Source organism: Grampus griseus (assembly GCF_964374135.1).
Source record: "Grampus griseus genome assembly, chromosome: 2".
NCBI classification, from domain to species: Eukaryota; Metazoa; Chordata; class Mammalia; order Artiodactyla; family Delphinidae; genus Grampus; species Grampus griseus.
In genome coordinates, this window is record NC_139018.1 from 105,215,851 (window position 1) to 105,230,218 (window position 14,368).

Here is a 14,368-nt window from a genome sequence, read left to right on the forward strand (position 1 = left end):
TTGAAAAGGAATTATAATGTAAAATGATATTTTCCAGTGTTAGACTTTTGATACAGAGCTAACGAATTCTTAAAGTTTTAGCACACAGAGAATTTATGCTTTTAACATTATTCAGCAAACAATAAAGGAAAAGTGTTGTGATAAGCAGAATGGAAGACACAATTCCTGTCTTCAATGAGCTTCCAACTAAACAAAGAGATAGGAAATACATACTAATAATTATGATGCGAGACTCAATGTGATAACAACTATATAAAAGGGATAATATGAGATCAAGGTGAGAGGGTAAAAAGTTTACTCCTGGCTATGGGATTCAGATAAAGTTGTACAGAAGAGATCTAATTCTGCTCCTGTATTAACCTCCACCTACCCAATAGATTATAAAATACCTGAGTACAACCAGAGGTCAGACACATAAACAGGTACAATATCAAGTATTAATCAAAACAATAAGACAGGGGTTCTCAAAGTGTGGTCCCTGGACCAGCACCATCAGCAACACCTGGCAATCTGTGGAAAGTGCAAATTCTCAGACCCTACTCAGACCTACTGAATCAAACTATGGGGGTCTGACCCAGCAAATTGTTTTCAAAGCCCTCTAGGTGATTCTAACGCACACTGAGATTTGAGAAGCACTTCTCTAAGAGAACATGGATGGAATATCTAGCCCCACTTTAGATGGTCAGAAAATCCTTCACACATGTCAGCCTGGAGCAGACTGCCAAAGGATGAACAGCGGATAGCCAGAAAACATGAAGCAGACAGGCAAAGCACAGGGCAAGAGGCATTCTAGGCAGAGACTGCAGCCATACAAAGGCATAGAGGTAAACTATACCAAGATGTGACTCTGAAAAGGAAAGAAGGAACCAGAGCATAAAGGATCAGGCCTTACGCATTAGGTTTCTCTCACGAAGGCCTGCTTTAGTGCTTCACACATAGGAGGGTTCAGTTAAAATAAACCAAATTCAACTGTTCTATCTTTTGAAATGCCATTGCATCACTGGTAACCTACATAAAATCAAGGTTTCTACTTGACACTGTGTCAAAAACAGAAGTAATTCTAGGGGCACCAGAGAAAAAGGTAACTCAGCCTTGGGACACTATTGTTGTTAGTCCCTAATATGCCACTTAACCGTGTATTCCTTAAAAGTCCTCTTGGACCTAATTCATAACCTGTGACACTGAGCAAAGAGGTAAGCATGGCATGAGATAAACAATAAACAGGTAATTTGTTTTATCAACAAAAACACACCTTATTTTTACTAAAAATGTTCTTCTTCTTGAAAGAGAATAAAATAATATCCCTAAAATCAGCTGGGTGTTTCACATGAATTTCTTCTGAACGATACTGGAGAACTCGAGAAGTCTTGTTGATGAGCCAATAGGGACTAAAGATGGATAGCTCCATCTGGCTGCCAATTCGCTTGACATGTATTGACAGGTCAACTGTCATCGCTTCTGTGGAGTCAGAAGAAAAATACACAAGAAAGAATTCGGGAAGTGTATCACATATACGGAAATGTCCGTTCCAGTTTTTGCCCTGATATTTCACCAGAACTAATTCCATTATTTCTCCACTGATTCTCGAATGTAGAACATTGGCAGCACTGCCTTCTGCTAGCTCATGAGTTTCTGCTGTTCCCTAAAAACAAACAAACAAAAACTAAATTTGCTTACCAATTTTTTAAAAACCTCTGCAATAACGTCCATATTTTATACAAATACTAAGTAACCTACCAGATTCACATTAACTGACAAGTCTTCAAGGTACCATCTTTACATATTATGAATATCCAACAATTACTAATGATTAAAAATAAAACACTATATCATAGCCAAAGTCAGAAACTGTCTTTTGGTCATTAGCAGGCCAATGGTTATAAATTTTGAGAAAAAGACCTGTGCCAAGAATCAAAGGCTGGATTCCAGAACACTGGCTGTTTTCCATTAACAGCTATGTCACTAAATGAGCCACTTAATTGCCTGGACTTCAGCTTCATCCTTTATTCACATACTACACCTAATGGTTCTCATACAAATAGAATAAGAAAAGTGATATCAAGCTATGCTGACAAGCTATCTAAGGTGGAACTACTTTAAAAATGAGTAATAGCAACATAATAAATTTGGCTTCCTTACTGAAAACATCTCTTGTCTAAACACTACTTAGTTCATCTAATTAATTTTATTCTCCACAACTCAGGGATGGCTCATTGTCAGAAAAAGAAAATAAATTTAGGTTCCAAATACTTTCCAGATTTTTGTATTTTGATATGTTGTGGCATGTACAAATTTAAAAATATTTATCATACTTCATTACTAGAAAATGTTCCCCAATATTTTTTAAGACAGTAATTATTTTTCAGTTCTACAGAAACTTGAACCAAATAATCATCACTTTAAAACAAAAAACTTTAAAACTAACTTCATAATAAATTAAGATGAAGTATTTTCTCACTGGCATTTTCCCATACTTTAGCTAAGAGAATTATACTCAGATAATAAAGAGACTATTATAATTATTAATTTAGAGCAGATGCAGCAGAGTTCAGTGGTGGAGAACAAGGAACTAAATTGCTTAGGTTCAAATTCCAGCTCTACTATTCATTAGCTGTGGGATCCTGGACCTGTCACTTAACCCCTCTGTGACTCAGTTTCCTCATCTGTAAAATGGGTCTAATAACAGTACCTTCTTCAGGAAGTTATTGTAAGGACTAAATATGTTAATACATGTAAAATACATGACATAGTGGCTGGCACAAAGTAGGTGTTATACCAGTTTTTGCTATTATTAAAGCATTACAAGTAGATGAATGTAAAACACTGACCTCAACTAAAAATACCATTAAAAAAACAAACTAGAATTCACTCCATGTAATAATAAAAGTCAAACAAAATGCAAGAGGCATACCTCAAGTAAATATCTTAGAGAATATGGGAGAAAATTCCGCAAAGTGACAGTAGGGTAAAGATGAATGATGTAAGCTGGATCCCAGTCTTCCCTGTGTGTACATATATAGGTTAATTCATCAGGCACAGCAATTGTATTGACTATAAGAGGTAAGAAGTTGACTTCTGTTGACGGACACTGCAGCATGCATCTGACTTCCCTGCTCCGATGAAGTTCTTCCTTCCAGGAAATATATGTGGTGGATTCTTTGTACTGATTCTCTAAAATACCAGCTGGCTGAATGAACAACTGACATCTACAGAAGAAGAAAACAGAGTGGGAAAAACGTTTTTATTGAGAACGTAAGAAAAAGAATCTCATTAATTCTTTTTGATAACTCTACAAGATAAGTACTATTATTCCTATTTTTACAGATGAGAAAAACAAGGCTAAGAAAGTTTAAGAAACTTGCCCAAAGTCACACAGCTGACTCATGGAAGCACCTTCTGGGAAAAAATACTCTGTAAAAAATGACAACTTAAAAAAAAAAGTCATTTCAAATACAAAGGCAATCTAATAAAAATAAGTCTCAGAGGGCTTCTCTGGTGGCGCAGTGGTTGAGAGTCCGCCTGCCACGGGTTCGTGCCCTGGTCTGGGAGGATCCCACATGCCTCGGAGCAGCTGGGCCCGTGAGCCATGGCCACTGGGCCTGCGCGTCCAGAGCCTGTGCTCTGCAGCGGGAGAGGCCGCAGCAGTGAGAGGCTCGCGTACAGCAAAAAAAAAAAAAAAAAAAAAAGCCTCAGAAAATTCTAAAACATCAAGTATACAACAGGAAATTTCATCTGGTAAATTCAACAATATAAATGTATTTCTCTATATGTCTCAAAACTGGCTTTTACAGATCTTTAGATAATAAGAATTATTATTATGTAGAATATAGATATTTTACTCTTTTCTAGAATAAAGATTCTAATTCACAGAATTAAAAATATATACTATGAACCTTTTATATCAACATATTCAAGGAAGTATCTACCTATATGAATCTAAAGGAACATGGAACTCCTCTTCAGGTCTGGCTACTCCAATGCGCTCCAATAACTTCACATTCTTAACATATTTATAGATGATGAAAGCAATAGAGAAATGGTTTTTAATCTGTTGGACAAAAAAACATACAAGTTGTTTAAAAAGATGTAGACGTTCAAAAGAAAAATGTGAGCCACACACAATCACTTTTGGAACTAAAAAATTTCAAGCCCAATATTGGAAGATATTTTTATGGTAACTGAAAAGTTTTAAGATATTTAAGGAGCTATATATATGAAACTTGATGGTTAAACAGAAATCAAAAATTATTAGGATATTCACATGTTCATATATTACAGACTGAATTTTTTAGTGTGTATTATTATCTTTCAAATACGTATTAATCTTTGAGGATTTCAGTCATAATATTTTCCTCATTACAACCTTTTCTCAATGCACCATACAACTAAACAGAAAAGGATAGTAAAGGAAACATGAGGTAAATAAATACAGTACAATCCTTCCTTAACTACAGTGTAATATAGGTTGGAGCTAATAGTAAACTGAGAGACAATGACCAAAATTGGAAATCCTTTCATTTTTATCTGATGTTATAGGTAGGAAGAAATATTCTTCTGCTGACCATATGCTGAAATCTGTAATAATGCAGAGAAAAAGAAAAATCGATAAAGCCTTAAAGGTGGAAAAAATATTTACACAGATTAATATGCTAAAATTTTTTTCTGGGGAGACCATTTCAATATTCCTTCATACATACTTGAAAAATACAATACAAAGAGAATGGAATGTTATCCTATTTGACAACCAGCTATTACTGCAATATTCCTCAGTTCTGAATCTTTAAAGGAATAGACAAAAAGTTTCATTAAAATCATAAGTAACCCAGGAGACAACAAAAATGGGCTTTAAATTAACAACAGCATTTCATAAGACATTTAAAATGAAGAATATTACAAAAGTAAGTTGGACAGGAAATACTCAGTTCAAACTATTATTTATTTCTGAACAATCAGTACTGACCTAATGAAGTTTTATTATATTTCTATATTCAGCCAAATGATTTAATATTTCTTGATATACTTAAAGGAACACAATTCACTTTAATGCATTACCTGCAGAGGAGAACGAAGGGTAATTACTTTGTTCCCTTCAGTTGCATCAATTTGTACCACAAGTGAGTCAAAATGACTGGCATTGGGATTCCATACATTATACAATCGCCGTCCAGGTCTGGCAACAGGGACTTTTGTAACTTCTGTATATCCATGAGGTGCTAAGTCAGAGCATAAGTGAGAAACATTCCAAATACTAATTTACCTAAATTTTTATAAGACAGATCAGGAGCAGCACCTCAGAATAATGACAAGAGTATTCTTCCTCATGACTAGAAATGCAGACTACACAAAATTCTTTTCTAAGACACAGGAGCTAACAAAGAAAGGAAACTAGTTATTATAAAATTTTTTTGACCCCAAACAACTTCTCTTGGGGTTTTAAATGTATTAAAACAAAAAAAATCCAACTTGTTCCTTATTTTCTCAACTATATAACAATAAAAATCGCTTTTTTTTTTGAAATGGTGATAACTACTGTCAACATTTTAAGACTTCTGAATATAGTTATTTTCTCTTCTCACTGAACTCCAGTCCTTTTGAAGCATACTACATACTGTACTATTTAATATTTAAGCACATAGAAATAATCTAGGGCTTCCCTGGTGGCGCAGTGGTTGGGAGTCCATCTGCCGATGCAGGGGACACGGGTTCGTGCCCTGGTCCAGGAAGATCCCACATGCCGTGGAGCGGCTGGGCCCGTGAGCCATGGCCGCTGAGCCTGTGCATCCGGAGCCTGTGCTCCGCAACCGGAGAGGCCACAACAGTGAGAGGCCCACGTACAGAAAAAAAAAAAAAAAAGAAATAATCTAGTTTTCTAAGGTGATTCTTAAATTAATCAAGTTTAATTTTCTCAAGTTTAGAGGAAGAAAACAAAAGTTTATCAAGTATTTGTTTCAAGCCTTTAAAAATGTTGTCTCTCAAGGTTATCTACAGCAAGTATTTTTCCATATTTTATCAAAAATAAGCTGACACCAGTAATTCCAAAGATACCCTTAAAAATAGCATAAATATAGCATACCAAAGGTCAGAGAGAAGAGGGAGCTCTCCTGACGGCTCAGTGTAGATAGCTTCCCTTGACATGAAAGTTCCATGCTGGCATATTCCAATTCCAATTTCTGACCGGCATCAATATCACACACATCACTTTTCTCAAGGGAGCCCATCACTCTGAGATTATGATTGGGCTGCACCTTAATGGGAACACCTACAGAATTTGTTACTGTAAAAGGTGCCCTGTCTTTTAAAGAGTAGTCAAAAGTAGAAGCAGTGCCCTCTGAAAAACCCTGAAAAGGAACACAACAGCACAATAAAATTTTTGCAAAATTCAAATTTTTTTTCAAAAACTAAATTTCAACTACACATTTTTTAGAAACGAATGTTGATGACAAACAAAAATAATGCATACGTTTCAATTTAAAATTCCATTTGAAATAGTCCAAGCAAGAACCAAACTATGAAACAGTCCAAGCAAGAACCAAACATACTTTTGCTAAATTGTTGAAAACATTAAGACAGCTTTTGGATATTGTTATATTCATTGTATCTCCTGAAGAAATATCAACTTCTGTTTCTGGCTCAGGAAGTAGAATAAAATAATCTCCTGGCATCAAACTTTTATCCTGGACTGGATTCTTCTTTACCTACGAGGATAAATACATAGCAAATTTATTAGCCAATGAATAATAAAATTAAAATACTCTCGACAGAGTCAAGGTTAAATTCTCCTAACCTTGTCACTTTGTATTAAGGCTCCTCAAAAGTCTCATTTTCAAAAATATTCAGTGCTTCACCCTGACTTAGCACAAATCAGCATTCTTTCTTTCAGTGTGTAGTCCACGCATAGGGAAATGTTTAGAATTGTGCCATGGAAGGACTCCAAGTGAGTTACAATATTTGTCTTTTGTGCATTCACCAGAGAAAGCTATTTACCCAGTGTCACCTAATTGGTCATTTTACTTTGATGAGCACTCTAAGAGGACCCTGAAGTCTAAACTGATCCTTATTGGAAGTAACATCTGGAATTCCTTCTACTTTTTACCAGTAACACCTATAAATAAGTAATATGATAAGCTTTCAACCAGCCATCAGATTCCATCATAGTTTTCATTCTAAAGGCATTTCAAAAGTCTTGTAAAACATTCTTTGTTAGCCTGCCTACTCCAAAGAGAGGTAGGTCAGAAATATTACTTCTACTTTACTGAGAGGAAACGAGGACACAGGTTAAGTGACAGCTCATCTTTAAAATAAGAATCTGCTAAGTCAATTTCAATGCCTCACACCTGAGTCAAGTTGCCCCAGAGAAGTGTGCTGTGATAATTTGTGAAGGGCATAAAACTTGTGTTCCTGTTAATCTAGGAAGATGTGTTTCAGTATGTAGGACTCTGCAGTGTTCTCAGGAAGTACCATGAAGAGATGACACAAAGAATTCATGAACCAGAATAGCAGTTCTTGGATTTTTTGGTCTCTTAAAATGACTGAGGATCCCAAAGAGCTTCACTTATGTGGTTTATTATCTATCAGTATGTACTCTATGAGAAACTAAAACTGAGAAAATTTAAAATATTCACTTAAAACCAACAGTTACACGTTAACATAAATAATATTTTAATGAAAAATAACCATTAAAAATACATAGTGAGAAGACGAGTATTTACAAATCTCTTTAGTGCAAGCCTTAAGAGAAGACAGGTGGACTCATTTCTAATTTTGTATTCAATCTGCTGCAAAATTGCATAGTCTCTGGAAAATTCCACTGTATGCCCATGAGAGAATGAGAATGAAAATGATATATTATGTCTGAATATTATTATGAAAAGAATTTTGATCCCATGATCCTCTAAAAGGGCCTCAAGGATCCTGGACTACATCTTGAGAATCTCTGAACTAAAATATATATATATAAATGAATATACACAATGATATTATTTTATTATGATTTCCTTACAGCAAGCCTTAAATTCCATGGTCTCTTCCCCTCCACTCTCTCAATCAGTGGCTCCCATACAGCATGGGTCTCATTGTAATAATGAACCTGGAAAGGCACAGAATTATGAGAGTCTTTAAACATTAACTACATATTTCTATAACCAGTAGGAAAAAATATTAAGTAACGTTATATGCCAGTAACCATTTTAACAACATACCTAAGGACACAAAGGATATTTATAAAGAGGGTGCATTTTATTTTACTCTTACTTTGCTCCATAAACCAATTATTTAGCAAAAGAACCCTTAAAAAGTAATGACCAAATAAATAATACTATACATGAATAAATTAAATGTTAGAATGTAGTATCTATTCATATATATACTTGCTATGGTCATGCACACAAAAAAGCTCAGTTTAATTCCTCCATTGTACTTTTAAGGAAGTTGCCTCTGAAGGTGGGTAATAATTCATGTGGTCATACCTCTAGTGTCATGTCAGCAGAAGCAGCCATTAGGGAAGTCCAATTTTTAATGCTTCCTGAAAACTTAGACTCCGCCAGTAATAGAGGTACAGTTCGATGCCCAAGACCACATTCTAAGGTAACTTGAACTGACTGGACAACAACAGCACAATTTTCCTCTATCAGTGGAGTTTCAATGTCTCTGAAATTTTCTGTTATTTCTGTGGCCATGTCAACACCAAGAAACCAAGAGTTAAAATCACTAATAGATTTGACACCCCAAAGATGTTCCGTTTCCTTAGATATATCTTTGGATCCATCTTCTTTTGTCTTTGGAGACAGAGCAGCCATTATTGTCATCACAGTATTAAGAATTATGGGTGAAATCTTTAAAAAAGAAAGGAGAAGAAGATCTAGAATAAATTATTTCCCAGATGAGAAGAATTAATATATAACACACAAAATTTAAAGTAACTAATTAAAATTTTATATATATTAAATTAATAACTGTGGAAAACAAAAGAGAACACACAAAATCATGTGCCAAGTCAACTAACCTCAAAACAGTGATTTCTGCCCAGGTTATTCTGGAATTAAGTGACTAATGCGCATGTCAATTGTCGAAACCTACAGTTAAATCAGTTAATTCAGAGTGAAACAGTGTTATGCGAACAGAAAAATGTAGAAGTGTAACTGAATTTTTCATTTTTCAACCAGCTGCATTAACTAAACCAAAGTATGTGATCCTCATCAAGATATACACACATGGTTTTCATTTGTCTTACCGACATAGGAAACTTGAGAATCACCATGGACCCCCTTTCAGCCTAAGATCTGAAAATTCCACCTCCTATTATCTTTGGAGAGTATCTTTGCTCATCTCTTCATTCCAATCACTGTGCCTTAGTTCTTAGCAACGATGATGTCTTCCATGTCCTGTCAGCACCATCTCGGGCCACCCACCACATGATTTTTCTAAAACCCAAATCTGAGCATGTCATTCCTATGTTTAAAATCTTCAACAATTCCCCATAACTTTCAGGGTAAGATTAAAACTCTCTTTAGCGTAGGACACGAACTTCTTTGTGACCTGATGCCTAATCAGTTAAGCTACCCATGGTTTCCCAAAGTTTCAGCAATACTGGGTTAAAGAAATTAAGTGGATTCCTCTACTGTTCACTTCTCACGACCCTTACTTGTTTAATATGCTAAGGAGATATGATTACATCACCAAAAGAAGGAGCGAGTATGCAGTACTTCCCAAACTTATCTGTCAAATGAATCCTTTTCTTCGTTGCCTTATTAATGTCACCTATAATTACTGTTCTCAGTCCTATGGCTCCACCACACCATTCTCCCCATCCACATGGGATCACCCCTCCAAGTCCTTAAAGAATTTTTCAAGCCTTTGCCTTTATGCATATTGTTGGTTCTGTCTAGGTAACCCTTTCCCTCTCTCTCCATCTAACTGCCCTCAGATGTTCAAAGCTCAGTTCAAGTAGCCCCACTTCCAGACAGCTTCCCCCGATGTCCTAGTCTGAGCTGGAGGCTCCTGCCTGCACCCCCAAGAGCACCTCATGCATGCCTCTAGCACTGAAAGCTGAAAGTAATCACTCATTTACTTCTTTCTCTCACATATATCACTAAGTTTTTTGAATGTAGGGACCAGGTACCCTCAGTGCCTTGTACAGGACATTCTTCATAAACAGTAAAGCCTCAAAAAACGTGTGCTCAATAAATAAGTAGAGTGATATACAAAGAAAGACATGGAAAAACAATCCCTCAGCACCTTAACCCAGTGTCGCAGACAAAATGCATGCAAATCCAAGTTTTCTCCCCATTTTGCATTTTAAGTCTGTAGAACACCATCTAAGACAAACCAGTAATTTAAAATATTGAGAGAAAAGTACTTTAGAGAGCAGATTGCTTTTTCAATACTACCAATGTAAGAGACAAAAAAAATTCTAATGATTTATTTCTGGCATACATCTGTCATTATAAATATTTTATAAGACAAATAAAACATTTAATCACATAATTATTAAATTCAACCAAACTACACCTCAAATAAAAGCTTAAAAATAACATTGCAAATAAAATAAGAGCAACCTCATTTTTCCATCCTTCCTTTCCTTCTCTTCCCACTTCATCTCTGCTCTCCCCACCAAAACCCAGTCTCCAACACACACACAAATATACTAGATAAAAACTATGCTGATCATTTAAAAGTGCAGTTCACCCTGAGCAACATGGATTTGAACTGCGGGGGTTCACTTATATGTGGATTTTTTTTCAGTAGTAAACACTATGGTACTACACAAGCCACAGCTGTTGAATCCGCAGATGTAGAACCTCAGACATGGAGGAATGCAGATTCTGAGGAACCGCCTATACCGAGGTCTGACTATAAAGTTAAAGCACTGCTAATCCCCGCGTTGCTCAAGACTCACCGGCACTCTTTCAAAGAAAACAGAAACAAACATTTGCATTAAAGAAAAGTGTATTTTAATATTAGAGGTTTTTATTGATTACTAAATATGTGACTAGCATAATGCTCTAGATGTGAGAGTCATCAAAAGATAAGAAAAATAAGAATTGATTGTGGGACTTCCCTGGTGGCACAGTGATTAAGAACCCGCCTGCCAATGCAAGGGACACGGGTTCGAGCCCTGGTCCAGGAAGATCCCACATGCTGCAGAGCAACTAAGCCCATGTGCCACAACTGCTGAGCCGGTGCTCTAGAGCCCCTGAGCCACTACTGAGCCCGTGTGCCACAACTACTGAAGCCCGCACGCCTAGAGCCCATGCTCTGCAACAAGAGAAGCCACTGCAATGAGAAGCCCGCGCACCTCAACGAAGAGTAGCCCCCACTCGCTGCAACTAGAGAAAGCCCATGTGCAGCAACGAAGACCCAACGCAGCCAAAAATAAATAAATTAATTAATTAAAAAAAAGGATTGATCTTCACCCAAATAATATGATAGGCACTAACCTTAATTATAAATTCTTCAACTTCAATATTTATATCTTCTTTTCCTGAAGCCCATGTACATTTTTTCATAAATAGAGAACAGGGCTGTAAGATCTAGAAACAAATAAATGAAATTTACTTATGAACATGTCTTACTTAATTTGAGATCTTTAACTATAGTCTACAACTAAAAGCAAAAAGGCAAATTAAATTAGCTGAGAATCTCTTGTGAGGGCTCCTCCAAACTATAACAAGTCTATGGCCACTGGAAAGGACTTTAAGTGGTTCTGATGAATTCCTTTATGCCAATTCTTAAGTAGTAATGCACATTTACTATTAGAAGTTTAAAATGTTTCCTTTTGCTAAAATGTCTTTTAGATGATGCCCTATGTAAAATACACTTTTAAGATATCTACAAAAATGAGCTAAGGACTATGGTAAGGTCTTACATTTGCAAAGAGGTAAATGAGGAAATGGAAATGGTATTTCATTATAATTTTTATGGTCACTAAATCACTTAAAAATGTTATTCTAAACAAATAGTTCTGTTAACTCCTTTTAAAAAAAGACTATAGTAAGGTAGGTAAATGAACAGCTTCCAGATGATTAACAACAGGTCAGTCTTGAATTTCCTGTAAGGTCCTTATTAGAATAGATTTCAAATCTTCAAACTCGACGATTTATTAAAACCATGAAGGCTATGTTATTAAATATCATTAAAGAAACAAATAAAATGCACCTGAACTGAATGGGGGAACTAGTATGCATAACTTTCATTTTTAAAAAAGTAGGATGAGCTTTAAATAGAATGATTAATATAAGCTTTCTGTGACATGTCAAAAGAAGATGATCCTGGGACTTCCCCTGTGGCGCAGTGGATAGGACTCTGCACTCCCAACGCAGGGGGCCCCCGGTCAGGGAACTAGATCCCACATGCATGCCACAACTAAGAGCCGGTGCAACCAAAAAAAAAAAATAGAAGATGATCCTGCTAAAAAGAATGTTTCATGATACAGTATAGATTAAGCTTAGCACTGCACTTCTTTATTCAAGTCACTCTGTCCATGAATTTTTTTAAATTTAAAATAACACTGCAAATGAGTCACATTATATAATGATGCTCTTTAACATAAAATTATCAATTTAACATTAAAAAACATTTGGTACAGTAATAAATTTAACTAACTAAAACCATATTTTTCAACTATAATGTGAAAGCACAACTGAAGTTAATTTGTAATAAAGCAAAACATAATCTCTTTTGGGCACATGACTAATGAATTTTTTGGTTCATTCATCCACTCACTCATTGGATATACTGTGGTGAACAAAAGCAACAGCTGAAAAGGAATGTTGATTTGTACTAAAATTCAAACACTGTTCAGCAAAAGACAGTATAATGAAAATGAGTCTGGAGACAGTCTACAGTTCTGTCACTACAGACATGGCTAAATCATTTAACATCTTTGGAATTCAACATCCTTATTTGTAAAATCTCAAGCTGGAGTAAATACTCTCTGAAGTCCTACAGAGCTCTCACATTCTGGGATTCTATGAATCAACCACATCTGCCATCCTTCAATCCAAGTTTAGAATATAAGGTAATTCTTACTGTGGTAATGTTTTCTCCTCTCTTTTCTCTGAGAAAAGGGCAAGCAAGCACTTTAAGATCTCTCACAGAAGCTTTCATTATCTGTTCGAGTTTGGATGTCGATAGACAGAGGTTACACCGGAATGAGGCTGTCAGAGCGGGAGCATCAGCCTTTGTCAGGTTGGCAACAAACACCACTTCTGGATCTGTGATCTTGGCGTTTAAAGTCATATTTGGTCTTACAGAGTCATCTAAAGAAACAAAAATAGGAACCATAAAAGTTCTAGTAAAGTAAATCTTGTCACTCGGGTACATGTTATCTGTAAGTTGCTAAGTTGCTTGTAATATCCTGCTATTATAGATATGGTGAAAGTAACAATATTAATAACTGATCGGTAAAGACAAATGATAAATGATTATTAACAAATGCTGATTACGTGGGATAATGCAATCTTGATCCCTGTTGTTAAGAAGATCATTCTCACTTTGACCTAGCAAAAATCATCTTGTTTTGAAGTTCTTTTTGTCAGAATTAACGCATATATGCGATGCATGTGTGTACACGTCTGAGTGTCCTATGTTATGCTGCAGGAGCAAGGAAGGGAAAACAGGCGAGGGGAGTATCAGGAAGAGGACAGGAGACCCTGATAAGTACACAGGCCATTATTACTTGTCTGCCTTGATTTCACCCTTAAGTCTACAGTTAGTGTCATACAATCTATAATATAACTACATGACATGCATATATGAATACAGAGATATCACATGATTACTGTTTAAGAAAGGTAAATGGAAAAATAATATTCTGACCTTGCCAGTAAACGGCAGTTTTCCAATCTTCCTGAGTTGCACATTAGAGAGAAAAATGCCTGACCTTAGACAATCACAATTTAACAGAGAAAATCACTGATCTACTTGGCAATGCTGGAATAAATGGTTTATGGGTCAGGGAGTGGCACCAGCATACACGGAGACCAGACCTGTGCAAACCCTCCGCTAACTTTAAGGAATCTAAGGTGATGTCCAGCGGTGTCATGTTGGGTCCTCCAATACTCCCACCCTCTGCTTTCAGCTGTTTAATTGCTCTTCAATATGATTTAATTCTTCCAAATATTTTCTTTGAATAAAAGATTCCCTTTTTATAAAACAGGCTGTATTTCTGGATGGGTAAAGAAATGTTAATGGCAGAGTTGGAACCAGAGCAGAGGTTTCCTGGTGCCTGATCCGATACATATTTTTACTCCACCTCTCTCTTAAAAAAATCTATACTTGGGCTTCCCTGGTGGCGCAGTGGTTGAGAGTCCGCCTGCCGATGCAGGGGACATGGGTTCATGCCCCAGTCTGGGAAGATCCCACATGCCGC

General features: G+C 36.1%; 1 protein-coding gene across 4 annotated transcripts in view; it reads right to left on the bottom strand.

Annotated features, from left to right (window-relative positions):
• Positions 1-14,368, bottom strand: part of VPS13C (vacuolar protein sorting 13 homolog C) — a gene marked incomplete at both ends in the record, with an annotated part of 174,469 nt that overhangs the window by 39,724 nt on the left and 120,377 nt on the right. For all 4 annotated transcript variants that reach the window (XM_082681146.1, XM_082681145.1, XM_082681148.1 and 1 more), the window contains 10 exons: positions 1,253-1,642; positions 2,912-3,206; positions 3,927-4,048; positions 5,053-5,213; positions 6,074-6,338; positions 6,540-6,695; positions 8,000-8,086; positions 8,466-8,831; positions 11,436-11,528; positions 13,027-13,256. In XM_082681146.1, coding sequence (XP_082537272.1) covers positions 1,253-1,642; positions 2,912-3,206; positions 3,927-4,048; positions 5,053-5,213; positions 6,074-6,338; positions 6,540-6,695; positions 8,000-8,086; positions 8,466-8,831; positions 11,436-11,528; positions 13,027-13,256 — 2,165 coding nt within the window. The remainder of the gene's footprint in view (positions 1-1,252; positions 1,643-2,911; positions 3,207-3,926; positions 4,049-5,052; positions 5,214-6,073; positions 6,339-6,539; positions 6,696-7,999; positions 8,087-8,465; positions 8,832-11,435; positions 11,529-13,026; positions 13,257-14,368) is intronic.